The sequence below is a fragment of the Amblyomma maculatum genome, chromosome 1 (assembly GCF_055883805.1).
Source record: "Amblyomma maculatum isolate TAMU_Amacu chromosome 1, ASM5588380v1, whole genome shotgun sequence".
In the NCBI taxonomy this organism is placed as follows: Eukaryota; Metazoa; Arthropoda; class Arachnida; order Ixodida; family Ixodidae; genus Amblyomma; species Amblyomma maculatum.
In genome coordinates, this window is record NC_139344.1 from 232,986,141 (window position 1) to 233,004,289 (window position 18,149).

The 18,149-nt window shown below is 45.5% G+C and overlaps 1 protein-coding gene across 4 annotated transcripts in view; it reads left to right on the plus strand.

The window, feature by feature from the left end:
• LOC146205895 (protein O-mannosyl-transferase Tmtc3-like) overlaps positions 1 to 18,149 on the plus strand; it is a 431,454-nt gene that overhangs the window by 245,433 nt on the left and 167,872 nt on the right. For all 4 annotated transcript variants that reach the window (XM_084590561.1, XM_084590560.1, XM_084590562.1 and 1 more), the window contains one exon: positions 8,312 to 8,355. Coding sequence is in view for 1 of the 4 variants with exons in the window: in XM_084590559.1 (XP_084446685.1) it covers positions 8,312 to 8,355 (44 nt within the window). In the remaining 3 variants the exon portion in view is untranslated. The remainder of the gene's footprint in view (positions 1 to 8,311; positions 8,356 to 18,149) is intronic.

The window sequence follows — 18,149 nt, forward strand, 5'->3', positions numbered from 1 at the left end:
TCTGAAATGCCGTGTTTACTTTGCGTCTCTTCCGTCTGCTCCCTTCTCCTAAAATTCTTCTTTTTTTTTTTTTTATTCTGTGTAAACGGAGCAGGCAGGTCTTAGAAAGTTGGGTAAACTTCAAGTTCGCTTTATTGAAAGGAAGGCGTGGAACACTCTGTACACGGGCATGATTTATTTTTGTGCTTCTGCTCAGCCGAAGGAAACCATCTGATACAGAACATTTTGTCTCTTCTCACTTTTTCAAAAACCCCAACAGCTGCAACTTGCGGCCATCTAGACATAAGATTTGCATCGCGCTCGTCATACTACAAAAGGGTTACGACTCTCAAGCGGGGGCGGTTGGCGGTGTTTGACGCCTTGATCAGTAGCCTGCTTTAAGGAGGTTCTCCGAACCAAAAAGTTTGGTGATACTACAAACCGTCTGGTAATTCTTTCGGTGTTGGTTTAACATGTCTTCTGGAGATGCTGCATTAGCAACAAACAGAAATGCACCAAAAAATATTCAAGGTCAAATCCTGCAAACACCGTGAGAATGCGAAATTCTTTCTTGCTTATTAAGTCTTTTGCCTTTATGCTTCCATGTGTTTGAGGTATCCGCATTTTCAACCACCTTAAGAGGAATGAATGCCCGGTCATTTTATTTATTTATTTATTTATTTATTTATTTATTTATTTATTTATTTATTTATTTATTTATTTATTTATTTATTTATTTATTTATTTATTTATTTATTTATTTATTTATTTATTTATTTATTTATTTATTTATTTATTTATTTATTTATTGAGCAACCGAAATGTTTCAACTGCGTGTTGCTCCAGTATGTATGATATACACCCTCCCCGATTCATGCTCGGCTGGTTAATTCGTAGCAGTTGTAACGCGTCGGCTGATCCGTTGTCTGCTCTCCTAGATGTGTTATACACACCGGTGCCTTTCGAAATGCCTGAGCTTTGTCGGTACAGCGATATGGTGATGGAAGCTAAGCGAGCGAGGGAAGACACCGAGTTATGAGTTCTGAAGCCAATCCTTTCGCATGGGCTAAGTTCACTTTGCAGACTGTGCCCACCCTGTCTGCCAACGTAAAATCACTGGAACTGCCGACGTGGTTTCTGCGTTGTAGTTGTCTTTGTCGCACTATGCCGATGCTCAGCGGATGGCTTTAGCTCGTAGCCCGTAGCTGAGAGCTGAGTAGTCAGGCTGTAGTCGACGGATCTCCTTGCCGCATTACAGTGACACGGTGCCTTTGTCTGGAGCGACCAATAGCTACTGTCATAATCAGTTCGCCCCACCCGCAGCCGCACCGCGAAACTGCTCAGGTTCCAGTGGTTGTTGATTTCGATGTCTGCTACTCGCTTTTTGTCTCCCGCTTGTTTGGCAAGCAGCCCGTACATGCGAGAAATAACCCCTGGAAGGCGCCGATGACGACTACTGCATGCGCCTCAGCGTCAGCGCTACTTTTGTTTACTAAACTGCGCGTTCGTTTGGTGTGAGATGCAAGCCGCGTTCTACTTGCGTTAAACAATCGCCTCTCCCTCGTGCTGGCTGTGCATTTACTTATTGACGCAATGTGATAAGGATGCAATACAAGCCAACGAATGCGAGTGCCAGCCTGGGACACGCGGTTAATAAACTGGTTGTCGGCACTAACGTTACTATATAGATCGACACATAGATTGACGCTGCTTAGGACCTGCCTTTCTCGCTCCAATTATATCTGATTCCAATGTGACCATTAATAGTTGCCTTTAAATTCGCCTTTCCAAAAATGTGTACGGTTCCGATTTGCAATAATTCAAATGGCCTAGTTCGTTGTCCACAAGCGTCGCCAACGACTGCTTCCGGGCGCCTGCATCATTGCTCGGCAAACTGGGTCACACCACCTAGCATCGGCGCTTCCCGATCATTGTATATGCGTCCTGAGATTTTCTGGTCATAGTTGTTGAAAATACACTCGATGGTTAATTGAAATCGCTAACGCTTGTGAATTTGCCCTCCGCAATAGCGGACATCGCACACAGGTGCACCTCGGTCTTGTGTAAGCCGGTACTGTGTGTGGAAGGGGGCTGGTGTCGACTAAAATGAAAGAATCTGGCCTCTGTTGAGTGTCGGAGTGTGAAAATATGAGATGCAGCCGCTCGATCGTTGTTTTTTTTTGGTAATATGCATAATATAGAGATAAGCACGGCTAGTCAGGTTATTGTCCTACCGGCGTGAAGGTTTCCTTCGGCTACCGATCAACCCATGGCGACAGCCCTGACGCTGTACGTCGCCATACGCAGTGCATCACCTTTCTGTGCTGTGATATAATTATGCAGTCGCGCCCTTCGTGTATCGGTAATTGGGCTAGCTGGGTATACATATATTCTTTGTTATGGCGACCGTTTCTATATTTTGGATACATCTAATATTATCGCAGCTTTTCCGTGTCGTGAGCACTGCGAGCCATACTGTACTAGGCTTTAGCTAAGATGGGTGTCGACCGAATACCGTTGAATATGGCTCAATCTTACGTGGCCCCCTATGCTTGAGCTAACTGCATGCAAAGCCCGCTAAAGCTACCACTTCTGTTGAAAAAAATTGTTAATGGCGTGCAGGCGCTCTTTGTTTAATGAAATAGTTGTATTTTTTTGAAACTTTTAGGACAGCTCATCAGTTTGCGTGAACTGAAGTTTCTATCAACGTATCAGACGGTTACAACGTGCCAAAGACGTGGAGGAGCAAAAAAAGATGACTTAGCCAGTCTTCTTTTTTGGAGAGCGTAACATGCATGCTTCCGTAGATGTGTTTGCAAATTTATCCAGCGGCGTGAAGTAGATACACGCATTATTGCAACAATGCCATTTTTTATTGTTGAACTAGCTTTCCTGTGGTGAAGCTTCATTGGCGCGATGCTTTTAAATTCTGCCGTTGCCGCAACTTTCGGTTTTCAATTCCAACATCAACGGGCGTCATTATCTTCAGGTTAGCGAATGAACCTTCAGCATCCTCACATGAAGAGCTTCGGTGTGAGGGAGGGGCATAATAATTCACGGCGGTAAGGAGCCCGGATGTACCAGGGCATTGCAGCAGATGTTCAGTCTTGCTCTGAAGAGCGATACAATCGATTCCCAGCAGATGAAGCTCAAGCATCCGTTATTCTGCAATTATGAAATGTATCATAGTGATTGTGAAGAGTGTGCTATTATGCAGACTGAATACAATTTTGTTACGCATATTCAATATTCAGTTTTGTGCGAAGAAATATAAAATGTTGCCTTTATTTAAGCTTCTAAACCTGCGTTGTCCACTCACAATTCAAATGGATTTTCTCACGGTAATAAAGACTCGAAATGGGGACCTGACGTTCTGGTGCGTTTTAGACGAAACTGCTGCCCTTCTACCACCCATCGTATGCAATCGTCGCTGGTGCAGCTGCATGCAATCAGCAAATCAGGCTCGAATGCTTCAAGGAATTAAGTCCTTCAGCGGCAGCTATAGTCTGGCGGCGACAAGTACGGTTTCTTTCTCTTTCGAAGAAGCATTGAACTCTACGCCTACGTCCCGTTTTTTTTTTTTTTTTTTTTTTTTTTTAAATATGACCTCACCGGTAAATTTCCGGGCTTACTTCCCTAGATGCTTCACTCATGCAGTGTTCTTGCAGATACATGAGGCTTCTCCCTCAACCACCAACGGTACAAGCGAGCCTTTCAGAAAATCAATGCTTTTATGCAGCCTTTTGGAATCGGTTAATACCATCTAAAGGCCTATTTTTCGATATGTTTAAGTCGACCCACTAGACAAGTTAAGAACAAGAGCTAACATCGCACCGGCTGTTCATGCTCTTCCGGCCCTTAGGCTTTCTGACGATAAATCAGCGTGAACTTGGCATAATTAACTAAAACGTTTCTTTTTTGTTGTTGTTTTTTTTGTCCCCCAAGAGTGGGTGCGGTGCGTCCGCTCAAATTTCGAGAAGGAATCTGGTTCGGAAGGGAGCTTAAAGGTTTAATATTACGAGAACATGAGAGGCACTCTTGTACAAGAGCCGCGAGGGAGAGGAGCTGGAATGAAAAGAAAGAGGCAGAATGAAAATGATGTCGAGTCCTCTCCACGGAATGCAATCCTCCCTCCCCCCCTCCCGAGAAAAAAAGAAAGAAAGTTCCTCAATGACTGCTGCTTGCGCGCTTAAAAATAAGCCAGCGCCGGAGAACGCGCGCCGATGGTGCTCGAAGCTACTCGGGCCACGCACTCACGGGACTCATCTCGCGGGCCGGGACGCGTTCTGGAGAGAACAAAGCTGGCCCGCGCGCACCCCGCTCATAAATTGGGCGAAGGCCAGCGGAGCTCCCACCTTGGCGCTATTGTGGGGGTGCCGCCGAGTACACGCCGATCGAAGCAAATCCCAGCGGCCGACGACGTCACACCGGGGACGCTCCTCTGCCGCCTTTGAAATTATAATTGGAGGCACGCCGGGCGTTAACCAAATTACGCGATCGCTGGAGACTCTGACTGAACGCACGCGGCGACGACGAGTGGCCCGCGCTTTGTGCGCCGCTGGGCCTCAATTATTCAGCAGCCTGGCCAGTGCGGCCTGCGCGCACCGCTGGCCCCTCGCCGCGGGCGGAGGGCTGTGCCAAAATCAGCACGAACGGCGACGCCGCCTGAGCGAGCTCGGCTGCCGCGCGGTGCTGCCCTAATCGAGGCGCAGGCCGTCTCCGCGGCACTGCCCAGGGCGGCCCGGTGGAAACCACAGTCGAAAAGTACCAAGAAAGTCGGCTGTTTGCTTCAATCACAACTACCGACCTTTCGGGGAGCCGCACATATACTGTCGCAAGGAAAGCAAACAGGCAACGCGGTTCGTGCACAAGTGCGGACTTCCCTGCTGTCGCTTCCGCGAATGTCGGCTTGATGCACAGCATAGTTCGCCTCGTTTTTCTTTGGTGCAGCGCACAGGTGGAAAGCGCCGACTCTCTGCCCATGCTACAGGGTCGTCGAAATGTCACGAGTTCGGAGGCAGCACGTGTGGGCAGTGTGTTGCCGAGATACAAGGGGTAGATTAGCCTTATTTGGTCTCTCCGGCAATATCGCGGGAGCGAAATTGCACTTTCTGACGCTTTTTCTTGATACGTTCCGTCCTGTTCGCCTCGCGTTGCTCGCTGCAGAAAGCTTTTGGTTCGGGCATTGGTATGAAAAGCAGGTTTAACTTAGTCTATCTGCTCACTTCATCGTGCTGCACGCGAGGGTCCAAATGGCACGACAAAAGCCGGACAGTTCAAGTTTTTTTTTTTTTTTTTTTTTACATATGCGTTCGTTCATGCGTGTGCGTACAGGCGCGCAGAAGGTATCCTAAAGTCAGCGTCACATTGGTAACGGTCGCCTTCTGCCCTCGATAATTTTTTTTTTGCCTGTATTTAGGCGCACTCGTTTTAAATCAGTTCCGTCGTGTATAGCATCTCGCTTTTGCGTGGCATCTGTTGACCTGCAGTTTTCCAGAAAAACGAGCTAAAACACACAAACACACACACATATGCACACGCACGCACGCACGCACGCGCACACACACACACACACACACACACACACACACACACACACACACACACACACACACACACACACACACACACACACACACACACACACACACACACACACACACACACACACACACACACACACACACACACACACGCGCGCGCGCGCACGCACGCACACACACACACACACACACACGCACGCACGCCCACACACGCACACGCACGCGCACGCACACACGCACACACACGCGCACACACACACGCACGCACTATTGATCGTACAAAGGAAGCTCTTCTGCGTGATGCTCGAGGGATTATTTTCTGTGAAGTGCATAAACGTAGTGAGAACAAATGAAAGCTGGGATGGAGGGCAGCACTCTTGGAAACCATGATGCTAATGACAAAGTAATGATGACGCACATGCTGTGCTGCTATCGCCGTGGCGCTCGTTAGCAGGATAATTAGAATATATATAACAACAAGGAAAACTGCGCAATGTAACCGTATCTATCGGGTTATCTTCGTTAGTCTTGGTTCCTCAGCGATGCGGAGCGGACGTTGTATAATGCTCCTTCTCCTTCTTCTTCTTTTTTTTTTTTCTTCATAGTTTACGTACGTACAGTTTCTAGGATGGCTGAAGCCGGCAACAGCAATGCCGCATATGACGAAGTCTGCATAAAACGTTCTCTCGTAATACGCAGTGAACCGTAACGGAAAAACTGACATTGAACTTGCTCATCAAATGTGCTTACTGGTGTTAAATGTTTCACTGAAGTCAGAAATATATACGACGGTGGCGCATGTGCACATTATTTATTAAGAACTCATTTCAATTCAACATTAAAAGATGCCTGTCTTGAAGTCTGTGTGCATTTAGAATTGAAAAAGCGCTTGCAAAAAAAAAAAAGAAAAAACGGTTTCTTTTAAAATGTTACGCTACGCCAGCAGTTATTTGTTTGTTCGTTGGTTCATTGTGCTTAAGACAATACATAAGTAGTGCCAAGGGGCAGAGGCGAAAGGCAATAGCAATGATCGCCTGACTGGGCCAATGTCCCTGCAAAAACTTACAACACAACAGCACAACACATAGCAATGACTGCATATTAAGCAAACGTACACATGAACAGAGGGAATCTGTCAATTTTACAGGAAGTAAAGAGCAGCGCTGAAACCAGCACTAGGTAATCAAATTATACAATTATGTAACAACCTAAGTACAGAACAGATTGACAGTATGAGTTGAGTAATAAAATACAGAACCAATCAGGTGGGCATACTTCACGCAGTGGAAACTGATAATATCTCAGGACAACACTGGATTTTGATATGCTATTCGTAAGCAGCGTCATAAACCAAAGCCTGTAGCTATGCTTACATATTATTCACAAAATAAGTTTTCATCTTTTTTCTAATCGAAAGCAGGCAAGAAGAACAATCAATGATTTCGATTAAAGGTGGGAAAAGATTCAAGCAGTTAGGAATTTGCCAGTTGAGCAGTTGCATACCATAATTCGTTCTGATGGAAGGTTTCAAGAAGAAGTGGTGTCTGAATGTGTAATAGGCTACATTCTTAGTGTAAGTAGACAAGAAAAGTTCGCTATTTGCTTTCTTCTCTAGACAGATAGTTTCGGAAAGCCGCTAGTAATTTTCAATATACCATGTTTTACAAAGTATTCGAACACGTGTTCATTACGACATCTCAGCTTTGGACGACATCTTAATCTATGCTTTATATAAATAAGAAGGCCGGCGCATGATGCTCCAAACGCGGAGCTTACGCCCATCTGTTACTCAAACAACTCAAATAGTTCAAAATTGAGTGCCTGCATTATTAGTTATAATTAATTGACTGAAAACGAAAAAATGTATTTTCCTCGAATCCACTAAAGCGGAGATGTGAAAGACTTCCCTGCATTTCTCTAACGCGCAATTTCGGGAAAGTCAAACTTTGCACATTAATATTCAGAGTTCTTTTGAATGGAAGAAGAAGAAAAATCGTGCGCACAGCGCCTTCAATACATTGAAGTAACTTAGGTCAGTCCAGCCGACACGTTTACTTATTTAGTAACTTAATAACTCAGTGAATGTTTTGCTCAAAGGGAAGAAAGACGACTGACGTGAATGCAGTGTTGTTCGCTATTATACCCGGTGCTTAGTTGCTGCTTATGTATTTGTTTATTTGTTTGCTTCGTTACCTCTCATGGTCGGAGGGCATTGCAGAGCGAGTGGCCTACATACGAAATAGAAAAGAAAATGGTAAAAAAAAAAGATACAGATGTGACTATAAACGAGGAACATGAAGATGAGATTTGGCTACCATGAATGCCCTGAGCATACATCGGGAAAAGTAATTTCAAAAAAATTGCAAAAACTTGAGTATGACCAGCAGATGAACTGAAAAAGAGAAGAGAAAACAACAGGAAAGCGGCAACTTGTACAGATATAAATTTGCTCGTGCTGCTCAGACAAAGCACAGAGGCTTTCAAGCGGAAGAAATAAAATCTGACCATGTTTGTTTCTCATACCTGCCTGTTCCAAAACAAATACAAGTAGTATTACTCATTCTGTACTCGGAAACATAACGTACTGTGCTTGTTAATTTTCTCGTGAGCTTTATGTGCCGCTTTAGCTTGTTCTCGACTCTTATAATTCGCTCACGTTGCTTTTAGGTTCTCCTTTTTGTTCTTAACAACGAGACAAATTATTTTCCTCTTCTAAGGCCTATTCTGTGATACGTTTGCGGATCACGCGTTTTAACTAATTGACGATCTTTCTTTCTTCTTTTTTATAGATGGCACAGTTCCTGAACAACTGAGAACCACGGTCGACTCTGAAGTAAGTATCAGTATACTGGCTATCGCATACTCAATATAGGCGCTCTCAGAGCAGCCTTCGTTCTCGTCCTTTGAATGCGTCATAATTCCGATTAAAGAACAATAAAATAAAGCACAGTGCTTTCCCTTACTATAAAATAAGACAACGAAAGATGAATACCTCAAGGAGCTCTCTCTATTTCTTTTTTACTAAAAGAAGCAGCGGCGTGAGGAGTGGCAGGTTTGCACTGGGATGAACGCGAAACGCGAATGCCGACTTCTTTCCACCTGGACGCCTAAATAAAGTTAGTGGTACTAATTTGCGCCGTGAATTTCATGCTGATGAGAATTTCTCGCCGATTGACAGATCAATAAGCCCGGACAAAGCTGAGGATACTGGTTTCATTGGCGGTGCTGAGGCCGTGATTTGGAGATCCATTAAGTAACGCAACGAACCATTCGATCGATCGTTCCATATTCGGGGAGAAAATTTTCGTTCCTTACGCCTCCGACCTTGCAGGCAGCTCGGAGTCTTCGAGCCAGGATTTCCATGTGCTCTAATTGATGCCCGAATCGGCCGGGCGCGCCATTGGCTGCATTGGCGCACTCAATCCCCTAATTCCCCCTGAATCTGATCCTTCCCGGCCGGCGCCCCCATTCGCTGCCCCGTTCCGGATACAAAGAAAGCGCCGCCGATGCTTTGGAGTCGAACACGGCATTCCACTCTCGCGACGTGCCTGCGCACCCACGGTGACAATGTTGACCAGCTTTGCCTACGGTGCCATTAACGAAGAGGCTTACAAGGACCATTTCGGCCAATACCAAACACTGAAGGTGCATAAAATCCTTTGCGCACAAGCGAATGGAGTAGCTTCTGTGGTCTACTTTTTGTTTCCCCTAACAAACGTTAAAGGTTAATAGTTTTATGTGCTCTTGAATACCTGCAGCCCACAATACGCTTGCAGGGTTACGAAACTTTGCAATTGTTTACAAACTGTTAATAGTGCAAAATGACTCAAATCTTTTTTGTGTCAGTTTGTAATGTTTAGGATTTATCAATTAGTTTTAAATTTGTGCTTGATACTATTCACTGGTTTGCGATAAATTAAGCGCAGCTGTAACGTTATACACAATGGCACTCAGCAAGGTCAAAGTAGGATTCAATGTAATGTTGATACGTATGAAACCTCATGCCGTGCGCCATCCATTACGCCATAAAACTGCAACACTGGACGCGGGAACTATGTCAGTTGTATTAATTTAGTTGGTGACGCCGACTTAGGTATTCATGGAAAGTTCTCTATGCGCGTTACTTGTCTATTTATTTTTGCGCCTTCGTCACGACCTTAGGTGCCTGTTATCAGCGAAGATTTCAAATACAGATGTGTTCATCCAGCCATTTATGCTATGCAGCCCTTTCGCGAGTTACTATGGGACAGCGGGAAAGCAAAGGAGGGCTGGCGTGACAAACGAATCCAAGATTTGTGAAATGCGTTTCGGGCGTCCATACATAGAAGTTTGCAATTTCAGTGGGTGACTTCTGTTCTCGCACTATTGGTTGCAATATGAGAGTTGAGCCCCAGCGCGGTTAAAACTCGTTTCGCCACCCGACTCCGCAGGGAGGAAGAGGGGGGGAGACAAAGACATCGCACCGAGCACAGCGCTCTCGGGCCTGATGAAATGGAAGCCTCGTCAGCTTAGGCAGCGCGAAATCTGAGACCAGAGCAATTCCCTCGACCACGATGGTGGGGTTCTGAGACAAAGCAGGGCGCTTCCATTTCGGTAATGGCATGATTCAAGTTGCCCCTTGCTTATTCCCTTGGCCTCCTTTTTGTATCCGCTTTGTTTTCGGGATGGAGGAGTGGATGGGTCAGGAAAAGGGGCCCTTGAGCGCTGCCGCATTCTCCAATTTCCAGCTTCAAGAGAATTCGTCGCTCGGTCCACCTCTCCGCCTCGTTGAGGCGAGTCAAAATCTCTGGGCAACATTTCACTTCCTTATGCTCGTGCTTTGCCGAGCCTCCTTTCGCCGTCGTCCTCTTGTTTTCGTTTCTTCCCCTGTGGGTGCCAGTTTAATAGAAGAAATATTTTTCTGCGCGCGCTTTGTTTCCCACGCGGAGGCTGTTTTCCGCAAAAGGAGCCTTCCTGTGTGCGCGCAGTCGCTCGAGCCCCGTGCCCGTAAAGCAAGCAGTGACTCGGAAAGCGGAGATGCTGGCGCGAACTGCACGGGGCTGCTTTCGGCAACAGTCGCGCAGCCGGGGGTGAAAGGCACGGGCGAAATACGCGTTCCCATCTAAACGAAGAAAGAAACAGGCAATGGAAACGAAGGAAGGGAATTAACGTCGCGAAAGCCCGCGCCGGCTGTTTTCGGATTCACGTTTATTTCGCTCGACTTGCCTCGGCTATTCGGTTTGTGCCGTTGCTGCATTTCATTTTGCTTATCGTCCAAGTTATTCTTGATGGCGGGACTCTTGTATCGCGGAGGCCGAGCACTTTAAACGCCGGGTTCCTTTGTTTCAACTGTTTGAACGTTTGTTTACTTACCTCAATTCCGCAAACGCTCAACTTTTCCCAAGGATGGGCCGAAGAAGCGCGATAAAAGTGTTGCTTGCTCAAACTTCCGCACTTATGCAAAACAGCAAAGAATGATGTGTGAACAGAGGACTTTCACGCCAGCAGCGATGAAAGAAACAAGGACTAAGCTTAACGATCGGTCCACCCACTAAAAAAAAAAAAAAAAAAAAAATGTTAAGCTTAGCATTCAAGGGCTTTTGTATCGTCCTGGGGTTGTTGCGTGTACGTACCTTCTACTCAGAGGGGCACGACAACCATTGGCGCATAAGTTAAATTAGATATAGTTAGCCAAGCATTTATTCCTGTTAACTTACATCTTGGCATTTTGAAAAGCTAGCTATAGGAAAAGTTTTATTTTTTTGTCTAACTAAGCGAACCTTGGCTCACACGCTGGAGAGATACATGTTTCTTCGCAGACAATAGTTCCGAAAAAAGCAAAAAGATGAGACACCTTTGTACTCTAATTTACCACAATGGTAACTATGTCACATGCCGTCGGTGACTGAGGTCAGAATACTTTATTAATAGTAATAATTACTATAAAGTTAGATGCAACTCAGGCCTACGGTTGCCGCCGAATGGAATCCTCCCGCGACAAGAAGTATTACGTCGCCAAATCTTTTCTTGTGCTGTAAACAAGAAGCTAACCATTAGAATAAAAATAAGACCACCGCGATTCCTTTGCCTCTGGCTTATTTCTTATTTTATATTGCCAGACATCACGAACTTTGCTTCATTTACTGTTGTGAGGCTTAGATATTGGAAGCCGTGGGCCGTGGCACGTCGGGACCAACTGCTATTTTTCTAGTTGTATCCTATTATTGACTACATCAACTTCCAAACAAATTATCATTCGGATTCTGAGTTCCATCTCCTGGCGAAAGAAGCCGCCGGGACACAAGACCTCACGGTCAGCATCTGAAGCGGAACCTCCCCTTTGCCCGTAGGCTTGCGAGTAGGCCTGCGACAGCACTGATATTTGAAACGACAGCGTGGATGATATGACAGAGAGGAAGGAACGAACCTGACCAGATAAATAATATGAATAATTTATTTTATGCCTTAAAATATGTTTGTGCACTGGAGCCGCAGCAACAGATCACGCGCGTAATCTGTGCATACAGATGATCAACTATAAACAACAAATGCTTCAGACGCTAGTCAGCATACGTCATTTGCCGTTTCTCTCTCAGTGTTAGTCCAGCTCATTATGGTATTACATTTCAATTTAGGCGGTTACTGTGCAAAAAGTTTGTCCAAGGTTTGAAACTGTCGAATTAAATAACGGCTACGTTGAACTCATCACTCTATAGCTACTTGCAAAAACTTTACTCTGGCAAATTCATTACGGTCGTTCTCTATAGAGTTTATAATAATAATAATAATAATAATAATAATAATAATAATAATAATAATAATAATAATAATAATAATAATAATAATAATAATAATAATAATAATAATAATAATAATAATAATAATAATAATGCTTTATTTTTATCAAAGTTCCTAAACATGTCTCAAATCAGTAGCTAGGCATGGTGCAGAGGTCAAAGAATGTGCTTCATTCAAATCTATCACTGCACTTCTTCTTTTCTCTTTTGTACTTAACGGGCTTGGCAACTAGCAGCTTGCCTTCCAAAAACGACTCCCACATGCTTCGAAGGTGTTGTGTAAAGGTCTTTCAAGAAGTTGAGGCGAGTGGATAAAATAATAGCATTAATATTTTAGGTAACATTGCCTAACTATGGGTACCTATTCAATATCAGATGTTATAGGCCGACTATCAATGTGCGCGAGTTATGCCTTCATTTAAATAACTTAAAATTTGTTGAATACCAAATGCTTCAAGTGGTTGGATAACTAAGTTTGAAGCTGGCCGGTCTCGTTGAAGCATCTCACCTGATTGGACGACCACCGCGGCACATAAAGACACACTTAAGCCGAAAGCAAAGAAATGTGCAAGTTTAATTTGAAGACAGCATATTGAAAAACAAACAAAAACAAAATAAACTATGTTTTGTAGGCAGAAAGGGTACTCCCTTGCATTTTTTGCTGTACTTTTCTTTTATTGAATTATATATTTCTTTTGTGTGGATAAAATAAGTACAGAATCTGGTTGGTGCCACAGCTTGATGGGCACCGACAGCTTAATGAGGTTCACATACTTGATATTTCATGGTAATATAACATGACATAACAATGGAGTACTGAGACGACACCGCAGTCAGTTTTGATTATAGCTGTGCGCCACGAGATAAACTCTATAGGAGACCGCTCAATCATTCTTCTATGCTCCAGCGTTTTCACTCGTCGGTAAAACTCTTGAAGGGGCTCATTCTTGACGCTTCCAGCGGCATTGTGAACCCCTGACGTGAGTGAAATTTTTCCACGTTGTCCGGATTATGCTAACTTAATGAAAGTTCTGTGCCGATACCCGTGCCAAATTTACCGAGTCGAGGGAAAACTGGTGGTTTAGATCACAATAAATGCCATCCTCGTTTGTTTGGAATTAACGTGTCTGAGGTAACTAACTCTCAACACCGGCTGGCGAAAATTTCTACCACAGCGCCACTACTTTCGTCTCCACTCGCCTTGAGAGCGCAAAAAGAGTGCAGAGAGCTTACTGGAAACAGTGCAGCATGCAACTTCTCTAGACACAAAATCGCAGCACAGAATTGCCTTTGAAAAAAGAAAAACAATAGTGGAGCCTTGAGGTTAGGAAAAAAAACGTCTTCCGCAATAACGAGTTAAAAAAAAAAAGATTACGGGAGCATACAGGCACAGCAAGAGAGCAATATGAGAATGCGCAGTGATGAATTTCTGATGCTCTTTTAGCTCATACATAGTATCAGCTTCCATGTAGCATGTTGGAACTCGCGCACATCTCTTCAACAGGTAAAACGCAAGGCCGTTTACCACCGGCATTTATATGTTGAAATTGAAATATTGGGGAGAGCGAACAAACTTGCGGCGGCCACGTACAGCTTTGGTAGAGATTGCCCAACTCGCAAGGATTTGCTGCCGAGTTGTCTGGTTTGGCTATAAAGGTACCCTTTTAGATACAAAGACATTCTAGTGCAATGAAACGAGTTCTCGCCGGCCGGAAAATGGAAGCTTCAGGTGTTCTGTAAGAGCCTTATCGAATGTCTTAAGAGCAAGCGCTCTGAGCTGGAGACTTCTGAGAAAGGGCTGAAGTGCAGTGTGCGTGATGCAGGCAAACCGTCTTTAGCGGCAAAACACACGACGGACACAGATAGCATAAGATAAGTACATCGACTACAAATGACACATACGTTCAGTTCACTCGTATAGTGCCGAGCAATGCATGGCGTAAACGTTCCAAGCGATTATCATTACGGAAGAGAATATCTTGCTAGCATAGAGGCGCGCCCCGGGCGCGAGTTCATTCCGCATGCTTCCCTGCATGCGAGTGCTCTTTTTCAAATGTCCTTTCATCTACCGCTTCGTGCTCTCTCCAAGCCGCCTCTGCAATAAAGATGACTTGGGGATGACGGATAAAACTGCCGTGTACAAAGGGGAGGGACTTTGTTCGTCTCGAAGAAGTGCCAGAGATCACTGCGGCGCGCTGCGTTGGCGCTCCTTTCTTCCCTTCCATTTTGATCACATTGCATTCATCCCTTTGCGGCGTGCTTGGGCGCTGCAACAATCCCCTTTCGTGAAGGGCATCTTTCCCCTTCGGGACGAGACGCCTTCCGCGATTGTTTTTCTTGCGCGGCCCGTTCGGTGGCGTCGGGTGCGTAGTGCATTGCTCCCCGAGATGCGTCCGCGCAAGGATTAATCATCGGCTGCCGGAACGTCAGACGCGGTTCTCTGCGGCTCCTAGAGCACGACGGCCAACAGCGGTGGTGGCGGGGGAGTGGTTCACGGGAGGTGCGGGCCTACTGCGTTGCACGTGCTGCTCTCAGCGCCGCTCGGATCGATTAGCGGTGGAGGCGGGAACTAAGATGAGCCCGCGGGAATTCTGTTCCTGGCTTTTCCTTTCGCTCCGTGTTCCTGCGAGCGCGCGCGTTCCTCTCTTCCTCGGGTGAAAACAATGGCATCTGTAGACGAGTTTACTCTTCCGTGAAGACGAAGCTCGCTGGAAAGCACGCTAGGCCGAGCCTCCATCCCGCGGGGGGGAGGAAGGCGCCTCTTTTCCAATCGCTGCATTTTCTTCCCAAGGCTGTTTGTAGTTTCCGCAGTTGCCCATGGGGGACAAAATAAAACCTGACGTGGGGAAGTAGAGAAGAAATTAAAAAAAAAAAAAATCGAGGGAGTGGTGCGTGAGCTAGGCATTTTTCGTTCACCTTTCTCGGCTGCTCATTTCGGATTTTTGGCTTCTTTGGTTCGTCGTTCTCCTACCTCACTCGCGTGCACAGTATACATGCGAGGCTGCTTCACTTTTCCCTTCTCACATTTTTTTTTTCTTCCTGAGGCCGCCTCGCATATCTGTTTGATGTCGTATGTGCTTAAGAGCGCAAACGTTTAAGGCGAGTGTGAAATGGTGCATACGCGGAAACTCACGTTTACGCGAGGACGGCTGCGAAGTGTTCCTTTTTCGCTTTCCTGTTTACATTTTTCATTTTTTGTTTCTCTTCCACCATGCGTGCTTTCTTCGTTATTTCTTTTTTTCCAGACAGAAAACACGGAAGCTTTCGACCGAGAAAAATCAATCGAGCGCTCTAAACTTGTCATCCGGCAGGAAATGTAAACACATACACGCACTTGAATTATAGTTAAAACTTCTAAACCTCTAAGCGATTTCTAAGGTTTCCGCGCATTAGGCAGTATTAACCAAATTATGATTCTCGGATTGTCTTAAGCTTTTTGTTGTTATTGCCATTTTTTTTAATCACACACTGCTACAGTGTAGGTAAGCAGACAAACTACGCTTAGCCGTTGTTAAAAAAGCTTATTTGCTGGCATCCTTGCCGATTAGTCAGTGCAAATCTTTAAATGTAGGGCTGAGTAGAACAGGTTACTTACTGGCGGTCTTTAAAAGGTTACAGGCCGTCTAGCTGAGGAGCTAAATTTAGTCTCGAAATTCAAGACTGGCTTACTGCAGTCCGCTGTATCACTCTACATTATTCCTCCGATTTGTTGTCGTAATTTATTCAGAAAGTAAATTAGGTTTGCTAAAGTGTATCATGCATTGCTATCTGGGTTCGACGTAATGTAATTTAGCTTGTACAACTCTTTACTTAATAAACCGCATTTTCTGACTAAATGCGTCTTGTCTTCGTTCGACAGACTTGAATCAACCAAAATAATTAGTGCCAAAAAGGGGCCTGTCTGAGGGGTAAATGTCACTTGCAAGCGATTAGAAGGAAATTGGAAGCTGTAATAATAATATACACGAAAAAAAAAAAAACAATAGACACACACAGAAAAACTTTATTGACACGTAGGAATTCAGGGTGCGCAGGCCCCTGGGTCTCCGCACGACCCTACTGCGGCTCAAGTGTTTATGTCCCTGAGGCTCATAACACTGGCATCCTGGCCGGTGGCGATGGTCTGCATCGCCGGGTCCTCTGAGCGCAGTATGGTCTGCCAGTCGCCCCAGGTCTTGAAATACTCTAGGCCTCGCGGGAGAGAGTCCTCCGGTTATAGGGAGAGGATGTGAGGGAAAGAAGCAAAGGATTTTGGGCATAGGGTACAGGCTGAAGTGGAGAAGGGGGAATAGTAGTGGAATAGTGTTGCGTGTTTATTGTCTAGGGAGTGACGAGGTGGAGGGTAGAGCTGTCGCGGAGCTCTGTAGGCTTACGTCAGCTCGCTGAGCGAATGCATGCGCTCTTTCATGAATCCCGGATTAGTGGTCACCTGAGCACCGTATATGAACGAAAAAAGAAATGAGGTCTTCGAGTTTGTAGCTGCAAGTAACATGAAGAAATGAAAAGCTAGACGTATGCAGTGTCCAAAACAGCAGCGTTCCAGAACTGGTAAAGTAAAACGCAGCCGTGGATGGCACTGAATCAAGTGGAGTGAGGAACTTCAAGAAATTCTGTAAGAGGGGTGACCTTGGCTGGCGCAGAACTGAAGGCAGTTCTCAATCCGGGTTAATTTGCAATCGCCGATAGGCGCTTTTTATATAGCGTTGCGAATGTCTAGAGCCCTCAGTATGCTGAAGGTGTACCAGCAACAAACTGGGACTGGATTCTGTCATTTCATCTTTAATGAGAGTTGGATATTGTTTCTGCTAGTGTAGTGTTGATGTTACTGTGAGCTATAATAAGAATCAGTGAGCCTGCCCTTGTAAGGTGTCGCCCTTTTCTTGGCGCGTCGTAGTAAATGTACTTGCGAATGTTTTCTGTCATAACATAATTTAGTGGGCGTTGGCGTCTAGGGCAACAGATTACCCGAACTCTTGATAGGAGGACTTGAAAAAAAAGAAAAAAAAAAGAAAACAAGACAAACAAGACAGGCGTTGTGAGAATACCATAAAAGTAAAAACTAAATATGCAAAAGTATAAGACTATTGGGTATATTTCGGCTCATGCATAGCCGTTAATGCGAAGTACTTTTAGGTGTTTCCAAGCCGACTGAAGTGTGTTCATCAAAAGCGTTTTGAACATAGGAAGCTATGGTGACTTGAACGGTAGGCGCCAGCATCTGACTCAAACGCCTTTTTGTTAGATACTGATATGCATTGAGCACTGAGTGTCGTGGAAACAGTATTAAACAGAATAAGAAAATTTCGACAGCATCCTCACCTATAATGCACTTCCCCAGCCGTTCCGCACATGCGTGGGTATCGGGGGCTCCAGTATGAATTATACGACCCCTAAAGCAAATCAGGCTTAGCGACGTTCGTCCCGATCGAATCAGTGCTCGTGGAAACAATCAACGACAGCCGGTCTTGATTGGAATGCCACGCCCAACTACTTTGTCTGCGGCGAACGGCGCCGCGCTTTTTTCTCTTTCCATCAGTCTTCGTCGGGCTGGCTGCGTCCTGCGGTCCATACGCGTCAGCGCGGCAGCGTCATCTAGTGTGACGAGAGTTGGGCTTCATATCGCAGCTCCTGTTTCCTTATTAGCGCCCGGGTCCCCCTTCCGCGCGGCGGCCCTCTGCGGATTGATATCCAGCGACGGCCTCCCAGCGCCATTCATTTCCCCCCGGCGGGACCCAGCGCGTGCCGTCTTTCTCCATTTCCTGGCCGCTTCCTTGGGCGGTATCGCGCGCTGAGCCCATGCAGCCAAATATCATCTCTCTCGTCGCCGAAGAGAGCGTCGCGCGGAGATTGG